The 19,133-nt window shown below is 40.3% G+C and overlaps 1 protein-coding gene across 1 annotated transcript in view; it reads right to left on the bottom strand.

The window, feature by feature from the left end:
* NAV3 (neuron navigator 3) overlaps positions 1–19,133 on the bottom strand; it is a 783,489-nt gene that overhangs the window by 235,391 nt on the left and 528,965 nt on the right. The window contains exons 8-9 of the mRNA XM_038756254.1: positions 5,817–5,885; positions 1,651–1,790 (exon numbers count right to left, since the gene is read on the bottom strand). Coding sequence (XP_038612182.1) covers positions 1,651–1,790; positions 5,817–5,885 — 209 coding nt within the window. The remainder of the gene's footprint in view (positions 1–1,650; positions 1,791–5,816; positions 5,886–19,133) is intronic.

Raw genomic sequence — 19,133 nt, 5'->3', positions numbered from 1 at the left:
CCAGCATAAGTGCTTAGTACAGTGCTTTTCACCCAGTAAGCACTCTAAAAATACCATCAACAGACTGACCATCTTGTTTGGCAAATTTCTCAACTGTAGAATAATAATAATGATGATGGCATTTGTTAAGTGCTTACTATATGTGAAGCACTGTTCTAAGTGCTTGGGGGGAAACAAGGTGATCAGGTTGTCCCACGTGGGGCTCACAGTCTTAATCCCCATTTTACAGATGAGGTAACTGAGGCCCAGAGAAGTTAAGTGACTTGCCCAAGGTCAGGTATAATGAGGATTCAATACTTGTTCTCCTTCCTACCTTGATGGTTAGCCCCATGTGGGACAAGGACTATATCTGCCTGGTTAACGTTTACCTGCCCAATGCTTGGAACAGTGCTTAACACATAGTAAGCACACAGATCCATATCTTTAAGGTCAATATAGCTTAGGTGAAGCATACCATCTTTTTGTCTCAAGCTTTTAGGGGTCTATGCTATTTCCATAATCAATAATACAGAAGAAATGCTATACCGTACCATACAGAGTGAATAGAGAAGCAGCATGGGTTAGTGGAAAGAACCCAGGCTTGGGAGTCAGAGGTCGTGAGTTCTAATCCCGCTCTGCCACTTGTCTGCTATGTGACCTTGGGCAAGTCACTTAACTTCTCTGTGCCTCAATTAGCTCATCTGTAAAATGGGGATTAAGACTGTGAGCCCCATGTGGGACAACCAGATTACCTTGTACCTACCCCAGCGCTTAGAGCAGTGCTTGGCACATAGTAAGCGCTTAACAAATACCATCATCATTATTATTATTATTACTTTGGGAAACAGTGTGGCCTAGGGGAAAGAACATCTGTTTGGGAGACAGAGGACGTGGGTTCTAAACCCAGCTCTGCCACTTGCCTACTACGTGACCTAGCTTCTCTGTGCCTCAGTTTTCTCTACTGTAAAATGGGGATGAAATACCTGTTCTTTCTCCTACCTAGACCGTGAGAGCCATATGGGACAGGGACTATGTCCAATCTGATTATTTGTATCTGCCCTAGTGCTTAGAATACTTCTTACTATGTGTCAAGTGCTTACTCTGTGTTAAGTGCTTACTGAACAAATGTCGCTATTATTATTCTTATTGTAGACAGTTGAAGCACATGTGGAAAATTACAGTCATGTATTTGCATGCACCTAAAGGCAAATGTTCAGAAAAATATTTTAAAACATATATGTAACTTTCCGACATTTTCCAAGGAACATACATTGTACATTTGCTGTTCAAATAGAAACTGATGATTTAACTGCTTTAACAAATATTTCAAATTGTTGCATTTCAAATGCAATTTAATGAGGCAGGTGGGTACAAGAATAAAATGCTGCTGCTGCTACATACACTACAGCTCTATATAAGAAAGTACATAGCATATTGAGCTGGGCTGGAAACTGACAGCATCTTTCTCATTTTCTTAAAGGAGAAAAGGGATTTAAAGAGGAATCATATTTTCAGGGGGGAGGTCAGAGAATATGAGAGACTGTAAAGTTGATTTTACAGCTCGAACGGTGGATAAGCAATTCCCAAAGGCAATATTTTGCATTCAATTCTATAAAATGAAACGGTTATGTGAAGCCATCACTGTTGCAATGCAACTGTTCAATGCTTTACCTTTCTCATTTCCATTTGCATAATGCGGAGGCTTGTTTTTGTCGATGCTATTAAAGCTTTGACTTCTCCGATTTAAATTAGAGGCTCCTTGAATCTTACTCCCGCTGCCTGCAGCTGGCACCCGTGAAGGTCCTGGAAGCCTAGAATAGGAAAATGGACTTTAGGTTATTTTTCATTACTAAGAGATATTAAGCAGAGCATTCTGATCTGAAAATACGATGAAGCCAGTAGTTGTTAAAACATGACACAATTCAGATCTCATGGCCTCAAAGAGAAGAAAAGAACTAAGTACCCCAATACAGAGGTAAAATGGCTAAAGCAAAGCAATACAAATATTCGCTGCATCAACTTTTCATTGAACCATGTTTTTCTTTGATTTTATTTTCCTTTTAATAGACTAATTTGTTTTATTACAATAGCATATTTACATTTAAAGACATAATGTTCTTTGTGGGCCAGGAATGGGTCTACCAACTCAGTTGTACTGTCCCATGCACTTAATACAGTTTCTGCACATAGTTACTGCTCAATAAATGCCATTGATTGATTGATTGATATAAAATAGCAAACACTAAAGAAATTATCAGGGAAATTATAATCGCTGCACAATAAAACTTTATAATAATAATAATAGTCATTATTATTTGTAAAGTGCTTCCTATGTGCCAAGCACTGTTCTAAGCACTGGATTGGATACAAGGTGGCTCAGTGGAAAAGAGCCTGGGCTTTGGAGTCAGAGGTCATGGGTTCAAATCCCGAATCCGCCACTTGTCAGCTGTGTGACTTTGGGCAAGTCACTTAAGTTCTCTGGGCCTCAGTGACCTCATCTGTAAAATGGGGATTAAGACTGTGTGCCCCCCCTGGGACAACCTGATCACCTTGTAACCTCCCCAGTGCTTAGAACAGTGCTTTGCACATAGTAAGCGCTTAAGAAATGCCATCATTATTATTATTATTATTAAGGTAATCAGGTTGTCCCACATGGGGCTCACAGTCTTAATCCCCATTTTACAGAAGAGGTAACTGAGACACAGAGAAGTGAAGCAACTTGCCCAAGATCACACAGCAGAAAAGGGGCAGAGCAGGATTAGAACCCCGTCCTCTGACTCCCAAGTCCTTTTTGCTCTTGGCACTAGGTCACGCTGCTTCTCTATGGATTAAAATGATAGAGTAGACCACTCACAATTTTAGCTAACTTCCACATCGAAAATCTAAACAATAAATTGCTTGAAAAGCTGGTCAAGTGTGTATTGGTCAGAGTGCATTTGTCATTGTCATGTAACCAATATATATGTATATATATATATATATATCAGACCATCATGATTAAATCCACATTCTAGCAGAATTTGTTAGGTTCCCTGATTTATTGTAAGGCTATAAAACCTGGTAAAGAATGATAATATTATATAATCAGTTTCATGAGAAGCAGCATGGCCTAGTGGAGTCAGGCGACCTGGGTTCTAATCCCGGCTCTGCCGATGGCTTGCTGTGTGACCCTGGCAAATCACTTAACTTATCTGGGCCTCAGTTTCCTCTACTGTAGAGATTCAATATCTACTCTTCCTCCAACTTAGACTGTGAGCCCCATGTGGGACAGGGGATTTGTCCAACTTGATTAACTTGTATCTATCCCAGTGCTTAGAACAGTGCTTGACTCATTGTAAGCACTTAGCAAATGCTATAATATTAATATTACTCATCCCTTGTTATTACTCATCCCTTGTTTCAGTGTGTGCTTCCAGCATCTGAAAGCTATTGAAAACAATTTGCACTGGTATCAAAAAATCTGGAACATAAATGTTAGAGTTCTCTACATCTGAAGACTGATTTGCATCTTTATGGCTCTCCACAAATCACTGCAAAACTAAAATCAATTAATTAATGGACTGTATTGAGCACTTATTCTGTACAGAGTACTGTGCCAAGTACTTGGGAGATTACAATAGAGTTAGTAGACATGATCCTTGCCCTCGCCCACATGGTCTTTATCAATGCTCAATGTACAATCCCAAGAATAAAATCCTCAACTCTCCAAAGTATTTTTCCAACATCACTTCACTGCTTTTTATTGACAGGAATGTTCAAAGCATTTAAGAATGTCAGGCAGTTTCCTAACCATCAAGCTTCTTACACAATGAATGCACACCTGAATAAATGAAATAATTGCAGCCGGGAAGAAGACTGAAATCTTTGACTTGGTAAAAACAATTCACTATTTCAGGAGGTTTAACCTGCACCAATTTTTGACCATTTTAATGACAAACAAATTTTCATTGTATAGTTCAGAGATTTATTCCATAAATTTATTCATAACTTATTCCAGCCAATCTTTCTCAGTCTTTCCAGTGAATTCCAGTGAAACCACAGTGGATTTGACACAATTTTGCATCTGATTGTGTTCGAAACTATTGTGACCCCTGAGGGTTAGTGATCTATTGCCTGAACATCACTCTAAAAGAAAGTTATAAATCCATTTGCTCGTTCTCATTACATTAACTTGGCAGTCTGAACTCTGAGGCCACTCATCAAAAGCAATGAAAAGCAATGAAAGCAGTGAAGAAATGAGTGTATGATTTATTAAAACAAAGCACTTAAGCAATTATTTTGCATGCATTCATCACAGAATGGGCAGTAAAAGTGCATTATACAAGATAGGTCACTGCTCAACACTCTCTTCAATTGAATTCCTTGTCTGTAATTGTTAATTGAATTTCATTTCCAATTGCTCTTTGGGGAATTACTTTAACAAAGTAGGAAAATTCATAAACTTGCCAAAGGATGCAAGGAAAAAGTCACATCCCCCTGAACTGACCTCAACAACACTCTCCTTGAGTTATAAATTTAGCCAATGCTTTCGTTGACTATTTTGATATGTGGATGTGTTGAATAATGAATCCTTTGAGGTTTGGTTTTTTTTAGGTGTGGCCTACCAACCAGCCCAGGAGCAAAGCAAATGTGCTTTCTTATTACTATATTGTTCAAATTCCTCACTGCACACTCAGCTATTTGGTATATTGCCTTTTGAATCTCTATGATTTACACAATTTTGATACCTCATGCTGAATGGAGAACAGCAGAGTAATTGATTGAAGTCATGGGCAACTTCAAATATAGGAGGAAATTTACACTTTCACCATCTCTATGGCTTTTTTTATTGTTCCTAATAATCATTCAGACTCATATTGACTTGTTAGGGGTGGACACAGAGAAGAGAGAATTTGTGCACCCCCTGTCAAAAATGCTGAGTCCTGCCTTGGATCCCATTGTTGACCCTTGTCTGGGACATATCTGGAGAAGAAATCACAATCTTTCTTCAGGTATTCATGTTTTGTGGATGGAGAAATACATTTGCAAGTGAGAACTGGAACCCAGATCTTTACAGGTAGAAGGTGAATCAATAAAACTCCCATTGAGATACTTAAATAGTGAATTAGGAGAATCCCCAAAGCAGCTGAGTGTACAAACTTGGAACAGCTAGACAAAGTTTGTCATGGAAGAGTGCAGCGATTCATCCTGTTCACTCAGAATTACTACACTCAGGGAAGCAGTGTGGCTCAGTGGAAAGACCCTGGGCTTGGGAGTCAGAGGTCACGGGTTCTAATCACAGCTCCGCCACAAGTCTGCTGTGTGACCTTGGGCAAGTCACTTCACTTCTCTGAGCCTCAGTGACCACATCTGTAAAATGGGGATGAAGACTGTGAGCCCCAGGTGGGACAACCTAATCACCTTGTATCCCCCCCAGTGCTTAGAACAGTGCTTTGCACATAGTAAGCACTTAAATGCCATCATTGTGGGAAGCAGTGTGGTTCAGTGGAAAGAGCACAGCTTTTGGAGTCAGAGGTCATGGGTTCAAATCCCTGCTCTACCACTTGTCAGCTGTGTGACTTCGGGCAAGTCACTTAACTTCTCTGTGCCTCAGTTACCTCATCTGTAAAATGGGGATTAAAACTGTGAGCCCCATGTGGGATAACCTGATCACCTTGTAACCTCCCCAGCACTTAGAACAGTGCTTTGCACATACTAAGTGCTTAATAAATGCCATCATTTTTATTATTATTATTACTACACATTATTGAATGCTTCCTTAGGGTCACAAAACAAGACACCATTAGGTATTCACTTAAATTTCACTAACAAGGAATAAATTAGAGATATTAACTGACCTAGTAGTCTTTTTTTGACTGGTTGAAATCCCACTGTGATTAGACTGAGTTGCATATCTGGCTGTCAGACTGTATGAGGAGAAAGAGAAACATTGAATTAAAGATAATCTTTGGACATGCGTAGAAGACAATACTTATTAGAAAAAAAATGGGTTAATGTAATCTGAGAATATGTAAAAACAAATTAATTTGAAAGTTATGAGTAAATGCAATGTACACATTATGGCTATGAAATACTACAGGGGGTTAGGGTTAGCTGTACTTACATTCAAATGGTCTTAGATTCTATTGCATGGACAGCAGGAATGTTAACCTTTGAGCACTAATTACTTGCCCTGTTCTGCTGATAATAATTAAGAGGAAAAGTATAGCTACCTCACAAAGTGTTTATGTCTTGTGGTTTCAGGATTGAAGCTGATTGAAACTCCCAACCTTCAGCAGTTCCAAAATCTCATTTCAGTGGTAGGACTAGCTCACTATCTTGCTAATTCTCCTGTTGAACAAAATGCTTTTCTACTATAGAAGAGGAAAGAAAAATCACCTGCTGCCCAACCAGTCTCATCAACCATCTAATTAGTTTTTATTTAATGCCTCTGGTTGGCACCATATCACAACTACGCTTCAGCATCAAAAATTTGATTTCATCCCACATTTGATTTGCCACACTGAGTGTGGGAAGAAGTTATAGGAAGAGATATTGACTAGGTCTTTGGGAAGCAGGAATCCAGGTATTGATTAAAAATAATTTTGAAGGGAGACATGGGGAAAGTTCCCACAGAATTGTGTCAGAACAGAAAAAAAGTATAACCCATTTAAGAGGATTCTGTAGAGTGAGCCAGAGAAAATCCTGGGGGGGTGGGGGAGATCTTATTTCTAGCTACAGACAACCATCCTATAAAAGAGGAAATAGAAGAATAGAAGAACACCAATCGACAAAGGGGAAATTATAATAGGTAGCAAATATTGTTCCCTGGATATTCAGAAGAGACTCCAATCAGAGAAAAAACCAGCAGGAGATTTTGAAAGTGCATATAAATCAAAGAAAAAGCTGGATTTTTAGGCTTTGGGATTAGCTAGTCCAAGCTTCATTCAGTCCTTGTGCTAAGAGGCAGAAGTAGGAATCTCATTCCGACCTGCTGGTTATGACCCTTGATAAAAGCTACTGAAGAGGACTGACTGATCAGAGAAAGACCCAGAGGAAAGGGTGAACCCTGGGATCTACAGCATAGAGATTGGAAAGTTTATGGCTAGGTGGTTCTACTCTAGAGTTCTTTTTAAGTTGTTGCCATGACCAAACTTTGCATGAACCGTGCACTGTTTATAAAACATATTAAAGCCAATAGATCTCTCCTCCCCTACAGTGTGCCCTTTTGCTTAGACTGTGAACCCCATGTGGGACAGGGACTGTGTCCCACCTTATTATCTTATATCTACCCTGGTGCTCAATACAGAACTTGGCATATAGTAAGTGCTTAAGTGCCACTAAAACAACAACAACAACAAAACCACTGTAGTCTAATCTGAGGTGCTTTGTTTTTAAAGAAAAAGAAAGAAAATTACAGAGATGTCACACTATGGAGACTATCCAGGGAGAGAGGAGAATCTCCAAATTCCCTCCTAGCTTAACAGTGTGACTTTGGGGGAATAAATTGAAATCAAAAGTGTGGCGACAGTGGGAGGGGTAAATCTGGGGAATCATGGGAGAAAAGCAAAGGGAATAATTCGGAGGGTTCTCCGGCAAATGAGGAGTCTGAGAAGTTTGGGAGCTCTGACACCTAAGAGAAGCGTTGGATGAATGAAAACCTTTCTTACTGAGACAATTTACATCCCAAGAGTAGATCTGGAAGTATTTTCTTTGATTCTAAATGTAACCATATACACACATACAACAGTCTGGAATCCTTGGAAAATATTCCCTCTTCTTTTTTTCTATTCTGCAGCTTCTGTCTGCAGGTGCTCGGTCCCAGTAAAATTTGGAAGTCTTTGGCATCCAAGTCTTTGGATGCACAACCAGCTCATTTTTTCATTAATCTTGGGCAAGTTACTTACTGCCCAGCCTCCATTTCCCTCTTAGAAAAGGGACAATGAGGAGGGAGAGTTGAAGGAAACCTGATAGAACGCTTAATAAATATTTGTCTCAGAAATCAAATAAATTCATCTAACTTCAATGGTGACTAAATGGCTAAAGAAAACACCCTCTTACAGATACACACTTTGGTTTCCCTCCCACAGACTACACAATTATCCTCTAGCAACCATGACAGCAGGAAAACATTTTTGATCACAACAAAGATAGCATCGCCCTCTGAGTTTCCTATCTTTAGACTTTAGTTATCTGCTGTTCTTAGGACACTGTAGTCAAAACAGTATGGACAGAAAGCACCAAGGCAACCAATGTGGATTAACATTGTCTGGAGTAGAGTAGCCCATGGAAGGCAATTTCCTAAAATGGACAGACTTGAATGTGAACACAATGAAGAAAGTTAAATGTCTTTGGTTGCCGATTTGGTGAAAGCTGGATTGATGTATAGCATGTACTTTCTTCTAGCAAGAGGGAAGAGGGCAGAAGAGAATGATTAACTGAGACCCAGTGGCAAATAAAATAGTCTGCTCACTCTCCTGGCTAGACTGAAATGTAATAGAAATCGATTTTTAGCTTAGAGCAGAAAAGTGGGAGGGAGGAAGCCCCTTAGGATGTGTTCAGTACATAAAACAAAAGATGGAGCTCATCTGAAGCTGGGTACCCAGCAGGAGCCAGTCTGACAGAAATTTATAACCGAGCTTTAATATAAACCCATGTGTTGATTTCTAGTGGTCCCTGCTATTATTGTGGACAAAGAAGCCCTTTCCTGAAAATGGGAAATGCCAGTATTATCTATCCTGATGCACTCTGGAAATCACCCTGAAAGTTTTAATTCTGAAAATGCCAGGCACAGAACTGGTACTACGCAGCACATTTAAGAATACTTCAAGCTGTGTTGAGGGCGATATTACTGATCAGGAGAATACAAACATTTTCATTCTGGCAGGACTGCCTATACATGACATTCAGCCACTCCCTCTAGCTTAGGTGGGGAACATGCCTACCAATGCTGTTGTACTTTTTGAAGCGCTTAGTGCAGTGCTCTGTACACAGTAAGTTCTCAACAAATACCATAGATTGATTGATTCAGCCACCACCCAAGATATATAGCTCAGTCATGCTTATTGTTAGTAGATACTTTCACATCTTTTCTAGAGTACTTATCTTTCTGAAGCATTCAAAGAACTTTCTTAAACTGTTCAACTTAAACAGTTCCCTTAATAATGTCTTCTTCACTTATAACCATTTAATACATTTTACCTCCCTCTCAAACTCTCTTCAAAATGGAGAGATTAACTATTCAAAATGTGAAGATGAAAAAGAAAGAGGAAAAAGCACAAAGAAGGATTTTAAGCTGAAGCTGGCTAAAACCCTCCCATATAATTTGTATTTTTCATATAATTGATAGTACAACTCTTGAATTTCTAAAAAAAGTAATTTCAAAGAATCTAAGCTACTTCATTTCTAGCACTAGATTTTAGAGTGAACATTACCATCTCCTTAAAATTGTGTTCTTCTCTCCCTATGATATAGCAGATGTTTGTATGTTGCTGTATATATGTTGTATGTTGCCCTTTTGCCCTCCCTGCCACATAGATGTTTATATGTCATTGTGTATTTTTGTAAGTATGTTGTCAGATTTTCTCACCTGTTTCCCTTGGTGAAGCCGTACTGAGATGAGCACTGTTTCAATCCGGATGAATCTGACTGTGATGGGGATCTGGGCTTGTCATTTGATGTTGAGTGTGGTTCCTAGCACTGCTCTAAACCTCCTCAATTAGCTAATAATAATAATTATAATAACTTTGGTATTTGTAAAGCACTTACTATATGCCAAGCACTGTTCTAAGTGTTGGGGTGGATACAAGCAAATCAGGTTGGACACGGTCCCTGTTCCACACGGGGCTCAGTCTCAATCCCCATTTTACAAATGAGGTAACTAAGTCACAGAGAAGTGAAGCGACTTGCCCAAGATCACTCAGCAGACAAGTGCCGGAGCCAGGATTAGAACCCATGCTCTATCCACTGCATGTCTTCTTGGTAGGTTCTGGTCTCCCAGATAGATAGAAGTTGTAATATTCCAGCAGCTTTTAGGCCTTGATGCAGAGTGGTCAATTCATTCCATCCATCAGTCCCCTCCATTCTTTCACTTTTTTTGCTCAAGATACAGAACCGAATGACATGAATAAACTATAATGTAACTGTAATACTGTAAAAGAGGAAGCAGCATGGCCTAGTGGATAGAGCATGGGCCTGGAGTCAGAATTTCACGGGTTCTAATCCTAGCCACTTGTCTGCTGTGTGGCATTGGGCCCCCTTTTAGACTGTGAGCCCACTGTTGGGTAGGGACTGTCTCTATATGTTGCCAACTTGTACTTCCCAAGCGCTTAGTACAGTGCTCTGCACACAGTGAGTGCTCAATAAATACGATTGATCGATTGATTGATTAATTGGGCATGTCACTTCACTTCTCTGGGCCTCATCTGTGAAAATGGGGATTTTGACTGTGAGCTCCATGTGTGACAGGGATTGTGTCCAACCCAATTTGCTTGTATCCACTCCAGTGCTTAGTACAGTGCATGGGCACATAGTAAGTGCTTAATACCACAATTATTATTATTGTTATTATTATCATTGTTATTATTGGATTTCCCAGATACAGACTGACATCTCAATGTAGAGAGCCTTCTGGATTAATTATCATGCCATACTAGATGACTATAAAGTCTGTATAACGATCTCTATGTCTTTTGGTATGTGTGTCTCCAGACTGTAGTCAAAGCATACAGAAACTTTCAATGGCGTTGGTAGTATATTGATTTTGAAAAGTTCCCTGAGAAGCAGTGAATAGTTGGAAGAAAACAGGAATTGATGGACCAGTTTAACTTGTAGCAAAAGGAGAGAGGAAGCAGCATGGTCTAGTGATAAGAGCAAGGACTTCAGAGTCAGAGGACGTGGGTTTTAATACTGACTCCACCACTTGTCTGCTGTGGGACCTCGGGCAAGTCACTTAACTTCTCTGTGTCTCAGTTACCTCATCTGTAAAATGAGGAAGAAGACTGGGAGCCCCATGTGGTACATCTTGATTACCTTGTATCTACCCCAGTGCTTAGAACAGTGCTTGGCACATAGTAAGCACTTAACAAATATCACAATTATTAAGAGTGAGCATGTTCCTTCAAGCAGAATGTTCAAGGGAATCATGCTGCTAAAAAGTCAATTTGAAAATAGTGGCAGGCACTGAAAATAGCATCAATAAAAGAAGAGACCCATACACAGTGAAATATATTGTAAGTTGCACTTTTGACTTTTCAGCCTCATCTCTCTTCATGGACGAGACCTCCCTAGCAGTAATCAATCAATCAATGGCATTTATTGAGGACCTACTATTAGCATTATCTTGGAAAACAAAGATGAGCAATATGCCCCTATGTAATGCCAGATAAGGAAACGACATATCACAGAAGATCTACAGGGACATTCTTTTATAAATGACTATTAAAACATAAATAAAGACATTGTGTTTACTACATGATTCAGAATCTCCAGGTTATTGCTATAGAGGAAAGAAGTTGGGCAAGGGTTGATAAACTGCCACCTGTTTTGGGAAGGGATTTATAAGAATACTATGCTTTTAGATCAGAAAATAACAGGAAGTGGGTCGTTGTCAGAATATGGGCCAATGAAGTTAGGCTTTTGTATGTAGGGCTCCCATCATTCAGCAGAAAATGCTAGTTTGAAACAAACATTTTTGAGCTAGAATCACGCTTTGCTACTGGGTAGAAAAAACACCATATATTTTTAAGGCCTAATTTTTTTAACATGAAAAGAAAGGCAACTGTTTCAGGGGTTTTGAGGGTTTGGTTCGTTTGACGTTATTTATTCAACAAACTGCTCTCAAGTTTCCTTTTAGTCATCTGAATCCATGAGCAGTTACTCTGAGAAGCTCTGACATGTTCTTTTGGTTAGTGTTTAAACTGAGGAACAGAGATGTGGGAAAGAGAGAACTTAGAGAACAAAAATAAGACATATTAGAAATCAAGACGAAGACATCCAGTTCTACCAGAATGCATGTTTACAATACGTGTTTTGGTTATTAGGTCATTAGGGTATGAGGAAACTTTCATGCAACGTCGCTAGCCTGTTAAGATAGATGTCATGGCTTCAAAAGAAATGGCTGGATTTCATGCTAGACAGCACTGGGCTCGTAGTGCATGTTGTTCTTGGAGGAGTTTTAAGAAAACATATCTTGCATTTTAGGACAACTGGTTGCATATTATAAATTTACTGTCAAATGTACAATCTGCTATTCAGATAACTACAAAGTTTTACGGAATAAAAGGGCAAACACGTGCCTTTCTATCCCAGCATAAAGTGTTCTTTAATGATTTGCTTTTTGTGATGAGCAGCTCTTGATTATTTTTTCAAGACTTTTGACTTAGTACTCAATTTTAAAATGTACCAATCATTTTAATTAGTCAAGTGGCATAATTGAAGTTTGGCAGAAATAATTTCATACAAAATTGCTTTAGAATTAGGGATATTTACACCCATTCAGAAAAAAAAAAGAAAAATGGATTTCTTAATTTTTACAAAGTACAGTACTATTAAAGTACAGTATCTATTAAATAAAAATTAATAAACGAGGAAACAAGAAGTTACTTAAGGGAGTTTGCCTAGCACTTTCAAGTCTGATGAAGTTCACGACGCATATTTATATTTTGAATCTTAAATTTCCCCTTTAATGGAAGAAAAGCATTAATCACAACACCTTTGTGGGAAACTAGATGTTCATTATTTCCTTATTTGTGAAAACAAATAGTAGCTCCCCAGATACCCACTAATTCCTTCTTAGCAGAAATAAGCCTAACCACAGATAGCAAAGTAAAGACTTGTTATCCTTAATTCTTGAGAAATAGGAAGTAAGGGTTAATCAAAATGCCAGTGTGGTCTGCCCAGTGTACAGTGACATATAGGTTGTCCTTGGGGTCCCTTTGGATCATCAGGAAGAACTATTAAATCAGACAATATAGTGAAATTTGGCCAGGTTTCCACTCCGGTACTGGAGTAGCATTGTTCATTGACCCAATTAGGAGATAATTTCACTGATGAAGCCGTTATATTTACAGATTGAAAGCCCCTTTGTAGATTGTGAGCCTCTTCAGGCCCAGGGTCTGTGTCTTATTCCTACTTGTATATTTTTTCCCAGAGCTTAGTACAGTGCTCTACAACCAATAAGCACTTAAATATTATTCCTGCTATTACTACCCTTAGAGGGAAAGTATTATTTATTTTCTTCTCCATAATCTGACCCATACCTCTCCATAATGTGGAAGCTTATAAATCAAGAAGTGGGGCCGTCTCTTCTAGGATTACACTATCAATGGTGAAGCTTTCTAACTGATGAACTACTTAGGAAGTTGTAGTTGGTAAATAGGCTTAGCAAAAATTCTGATGAATTGCTGGATAATGAGGGCAGAGACGACTACAGCAGCTTTGAAAGTGGCTATTCTGGCAACCACCTGCTGATGTACGGCAGTTTAGACCAACCTTGAGGTTACGTTGCATTCGTTTTGGCTGTTCTCTAGCCTATAAGCTCATTAGGAGTAGGGAATGTGTCTGCCAACTGTGTTGTATTGCACTCTCCCAAGCCCTTAGTACAGTGCGCTATATACAAAAGTGCTCAATAAATATGATCAATTGAATGATTATGCTATTTAGTTTGCCCTTTTGAGAGAAGATACTAACAAGCATGTAGTTTCCAGGTTGAGAAATTCCCTGACTTTCCCCCTGTCTCTACATATGGGGTTTAGGCAAGGGATCAGTGTATTACCTAGACCTTCAGAAAGGAACTCAGCAATACCTCACACTTTCATTGAACTTAACACCTGATTGGAAATCAAATAACTTTCTATGCAATTCAAGGTATCACATGGTCTCATCAGTGCATGGTGACAAATAAAACAAAATTATTAAAACCTCCACTTAAACTGCAGAGCAAATTTTCTGCCTGGATTGTAGATTTCAAATAAGCTACTACTTAGAAATTGTTAAGTGTTGTTCAATAAGAACATGCCACTTGAAATACCCAATTAAAAGCAATGTACAATTAAATGCTTGGAGTGGGATACTGAAAGAAAGCATAATCTGTAGTAGGTATGTGGTCTTGTAAGAGATTTAATAGTTTCCATAACTAAACTCAGGGATAGAAGATGACTGGCCCCAAAGAAAAATGAGGCTAGTTACAGTCTAAACATTCATAATATAAATTGTAGATGAAATCTGCTTTTAAAATATACAGTTTTCTAAAATCCATCCAACTTATACAGAAGTATATTTGGAGACAACCTTATTTCTTATTATTTTGTTTTTGTTATGGGTCCCTGAAATATACCTCTGAGAGATGAATAACCCTTTAACAAATTCCAGGTATCCTTGGTGACCAATAAATATGAGGATCTAAAATAGATCTGATGATCTTTCTATATCTCAAAAGGAAAGACAGATTAAAATAGCATTGGGTACTATATGCGCTATAAATTCACTCTAATATTGAGCCAGAACCTCCGGTTGAATAACGGGAGGTTGTGCTCTCAGCCATAATTGTGGAGAGTGAGACCCCACCCACGATCAACAAAAAGGCATCTTATGAAGTCCTTTTGTGGGTCCTGAGCTATATGTTGGGGTTAGGCAATGGTGATGATCTATGATCACTGCTCTGTCCTTATAGATCTCTCAATATAGCTTACCATTTGGCACTGGGTGAGAATAGGATTTATCGCTACAAGCTATAAATGTCTTCTTCTTGTGGGTGTTTTATGAGAAGAAGAATGATAGGGAGGGGAAGGTGAAAGTGGATCTAATCCAAGTTTCTCAAGGATAGGCTTCTGCAGCTGTGGGGGCTTTGGACACCCTCAACCATAGAGGTGTTTATTTTAGTCCAAAGCCCCTTCTTGGACAAGTCACTTCACTGGGCCTCAGTTCCTTCATCTGTAAAATGGGGATCAAGACTGTGAGCCCCACGTGGGACCAACCCGATTTGCTGGTATCCACCTCAGCACTTAGTACAGTGCCTGGAACACTAAGTGCTTAACAAATCCTAGTTATTATTATCATTATTATCTTGTTTGCCATGTCTATTGCATTAAACCCTCCTAAGCTCATAGTAGAGTGTTATTCATTCATTCGATCGTATTTATTGAGTGCTTACTGTGTGCAGAGCACTGTACTAAGTGCTTGGGAAGTACAAGTTGGCAACATATAGAGACGGTCCCTACCCAACAACGGGCTCACAGTCTAGAAGGGGGAGACAGACAACAAAATAAAACAGGTAGACAGGTGTCAAAATCATCAGAACAAATAGAATTAAAGCTATATGCACATCATTAACAAAATAAATAGAATAGTAAATATGTACAAGTAAAATAGAGTAATAAATCTGTACAAATATATATACAAGTGCTGTGGGGAGAGGAAGGAGGTAGGGCGGGGGGGGGGGGGGGAGGAGAGGAAAAAGGGGGCTCTGTCTGGGAAGGCATCCTGAAGGAGGTGAGCTCTCAGTAGGGCTTTAAAGGGAGGAAGAGAGCTAGCTTGGCGGATGTGTGGAGGGAGGAAATTCCAGGCCAGGGGAAGGACGTGGGCTGGGGGTCGATGGTGGGACAGGCAAGAACGAGGTACAGTGAGGAGGTTAGCGGCAGAGGAGCGGATGGTGAGGGCTGGGCTGTAGAAGGAGAAAAGGGAGGTGAGGTAGGAGTGGGTGAGGTGATGGAGAGATGGAGAGCCTTGAAGCTGAGAGTGAAGAGTTTTTGCTTGATTCTTAGGTTGACAGGCAACCACTGGAGATTTTTGAGGAGGGGAGTAACAAGCCCAGAGCATTTCTGCACAAAGATGATCCGGGCAGCAGAGTGAGTAAACACTCAATAAATAGCATCGATTGATTGAGTGATGAAAAAATCAATAATACCTACATTGATGATGATGATGATGGCATTTATTAAGTGCTTACTATGTGCTAAGCACTGTTCTAAGCGCTGGGGAGTTTACAAGGTGATCAGATTGTCCCACATGGGGCTCACAGTCTTTATCCCCATTTTACAGATGAGATAACTGAGGCACAGAGAAGTTAAGTGACTTGCCCGAAGTCACATAGTTGACAATTGGCAGAGTTGTGATTTGAACCCTTGACCTCTGACTCCAAAGCCCGGGTTCTTTCCACTGAGCCATGCTGCTTCTGCTAATAGTTGTAATGATGGTGGTATTAAGTGCTTACTATGTTCAAAACACTGTGCTAATTGCTATGGTAAGTATAAGATAACCAGGTCAGCCCACGTCTCGGTCCCACATGTGACTCACAGTCTAAGCAGGTGGAATGGAGTAGGATCCCGTCCCTTCTTCTGAATTCAAAACGTTTTCAGATATATTATTTCATTTAGCTTTCTCCACGTCCCTGTAAAGTCGGGAGAGGTGGATATCATTGTCTCTATTCTGGTATTTGTTAAGCAGTTACTATGTGCCAGGCTCTGTACTAAGCGCTGGGAAAGATACAATATAATTGGGGTTGGATAGAGCTCCTGTCACATATAGAGATTGCAGTTTTAATCCCCATTTTACAGATGAGGTAACTAAGGCACAGATAAGTTAAGTGACTTGCCCAAAGTCACACTGCAGACAAGTGGTGGAGCTGGGACTAGAACCCAGGTCCTCTGACTCCCAAGCCTGTAGTCTTTCCCTAGGCCACACTGCTTCTCATCTCTAGTGCTTAAACCTTGAAACTGAGCCACAGGGTGTTCAAGCCCCAGGCTGAAATAGTGACAGAGGTAAATGAAAATTGAGAACTTCTGGCTTCCAGTCCTATAATAAAAATGGTATTTGTAAAGCACTCACTATGTGCAAAGCACTGTTCTAAGCGCTGGGGGGGTTACAAGGTGATCAGGTTGTCCCACACGGGGCCTCACAGTCTTCATCCCCATTTTACAGATGGGGTAACTGAGGCCCAGAGAAGTTAAGTGACTTGCCCAAAGTCACACAGCTAATTGGCAGAGCCGGGATTGGAACCCATGACCTCTGACTCCAAAGCCTGTGCTCTTTCCCACTGAGCCACGCTGCTTCTCTGTCCTAGGCAATACTATCTCCCTCAACGGTTCGTTTTAGAGAAGGGGGGAGACAGAGTGTCAAAACAATGTGTTGCAGCAGTCGTCTAGTAAAAAAGAACTGTAGCACATGGAGTGACCTAGGATGAGGCAGTTGAGAGACTCATTACTGTCTCTGAGATCCAGTCTCCCTTGAATAATTTATGCTCCCACGGATACCTGGATGACTCCCAAATCTACCTCTCCAGCCCTGATCTCTCTTCTTCCCAGCAATCTTGCATTTCTTCCAACCTTTAGGAGATCTAATAATTGTAGTATTTCATTCATTCATTCATTCAGATGTATTTATTGAGCGCTTACTGAGTGCAGAGCACTGTACTAGGCACTTGGGAAGTACAAGTCAGCAACATACGGAGTATTTGTGAAACACCTATTATGTGGCAGGCACTCCTCTAAGTTCTGGGGTAGATACAAGATAATGGGGTTGGACACAGCCCTGTCCCACATTCATTCATTTATTCAATCATATTTATTGAGCGCTTACTGTGTGCAGAGCACTGTACTAAATGCTTGGGAAGTACAAGTTGGCAACATATAGAGACGGTCCCTACCCAACAGCGGGCTCACAGTCTAGAAGGGGGAGACAGAGAACAAAATAAAACATATTAACAAAATAAAATAAATAGAATAAATATGTACAAATAAAATAAAGAGCAATAAATATGTACAAACATATATACATATATACAGGTGCTGTGGGGAGGGGAAGGAGGTAAGGCGGGGGGGAGGAGGAAGGGGAGGGGGAGAGGAAGAAGGGGGCTCAGTCTGGGAAGGCCTCCTGGAGGAGGTGAGCTCTCAGTAGGGTTTTGAAGGGAGCCCACACAGGGCTCACAGTCTTAATCCCCTTTTTACAGATGAGATAACTGAGGCACAGAGAAGTTAAGTGACTCCCCCAAGATCACACAGCAGACTAGGGGCAGAGCCGGGATTAGAACCCAAGTACTTCCAATATCCAGGCCCATGCTCTACCCATTAAGCCATGCTGATTCTTAATTACAATGATTAATAATTATAGTACTTGTTAAAAGCATACTAAGTGCCAAGCACTGTTCAAAGTCCTGGGGTAGATACAAGTTAATCAGGTTCGGTACAGTCCCTGCCCCACATGGGGCTCACACTCAATCCCCATTTTACAAATGGGGCAACTGAGGCCCAGAAAAGATAAGTGACTTGCCCAAGGTCACACAGCAGACATGTGGTAGAGCTGGGGATAGAACCCAGAATCTTCTCCCAGGCCCGTGATCTAACCACTAAACCGTACCTGGATGTTCCACCAACGTGTCTAAAATTGAACTCCTCATCTTCCCTCTCAACCCTTCCCTCCCCAAGCCTTTCCCATCACTGTAGAGAACACCACCATTCTCCCTGAGTGACAAGCTCATAACCTTGGAATTATACCCAATCTTCTTTCTCCATCAACCTGCAAACTGAATTTGAAGTTACCAAGTCACCATCAAATCCATCGATCCCATCTTCGTAACAACTCCAGAATCTAATCCTTCCTTTCCCTCCAAATTGACACCATGCTGGTCCAAACATTTGTCATGTCCTTGACGTACGTATGTTCATATGCACTAATACACACATTGGTAATTTATTTATTTATATTAATCCTCTGTCTCCCCCTCTAGGCTGTAAGGTCCTTGTGATAGGGGAACCAACTCTGTATCATTGTTCTCTCCCAAGTGCTTAGTACAGTATACTGCATACAGTAAGTGCTCAATAAATGCTACTGATTGATCGGTATCCTGCCTCAACATCTGTAACTGCTTCTCTGATAACCTGTCTCTGCTTTCCAGATCATTTTTTCTAAAACATCATTCTGCACACGCCGCTCACTCTTCAAAAATTTCCAATGACTACCCATCCCTCTCCAGATCAAGCAGAAACTCCTGAACATCAGCTTTAAGATATTTCATCGCTCTCTTCTTCCTATCTTCCTCCCTTTTTTCCCTTTACAACCCAACCTGCACATCACTGCTCTAATGACAACCTACTCATTTTGCCTCACTCTCTCTCTCGTTGTCTAGTCCCTGACCACATCCTCCCTCCTGTCTGGACATCTTCAAAACCATACTAAAAATC

Source organism: Tachyglossus aculeatus, chromosome 14, assembly GCF_015852505.1.
Source record: "Tachyglossus aculeatus isolate mTacAcu1 chromosome 14, mTacAcu1.pri, whole genome shotgun sequence".
Taxonomy (NCBI): domain Eukaryota; kingdom Metazoa; phylum Chordata; class Mammalia; order Monotremata; family Tachyglossidae; genus Tachyglossus; species Tachyglossus aculeatus.
Note: the sequence above shows the minus strand (reverse complement) of the source record. Positions and strands in the feature narration are given on the sequence as shown.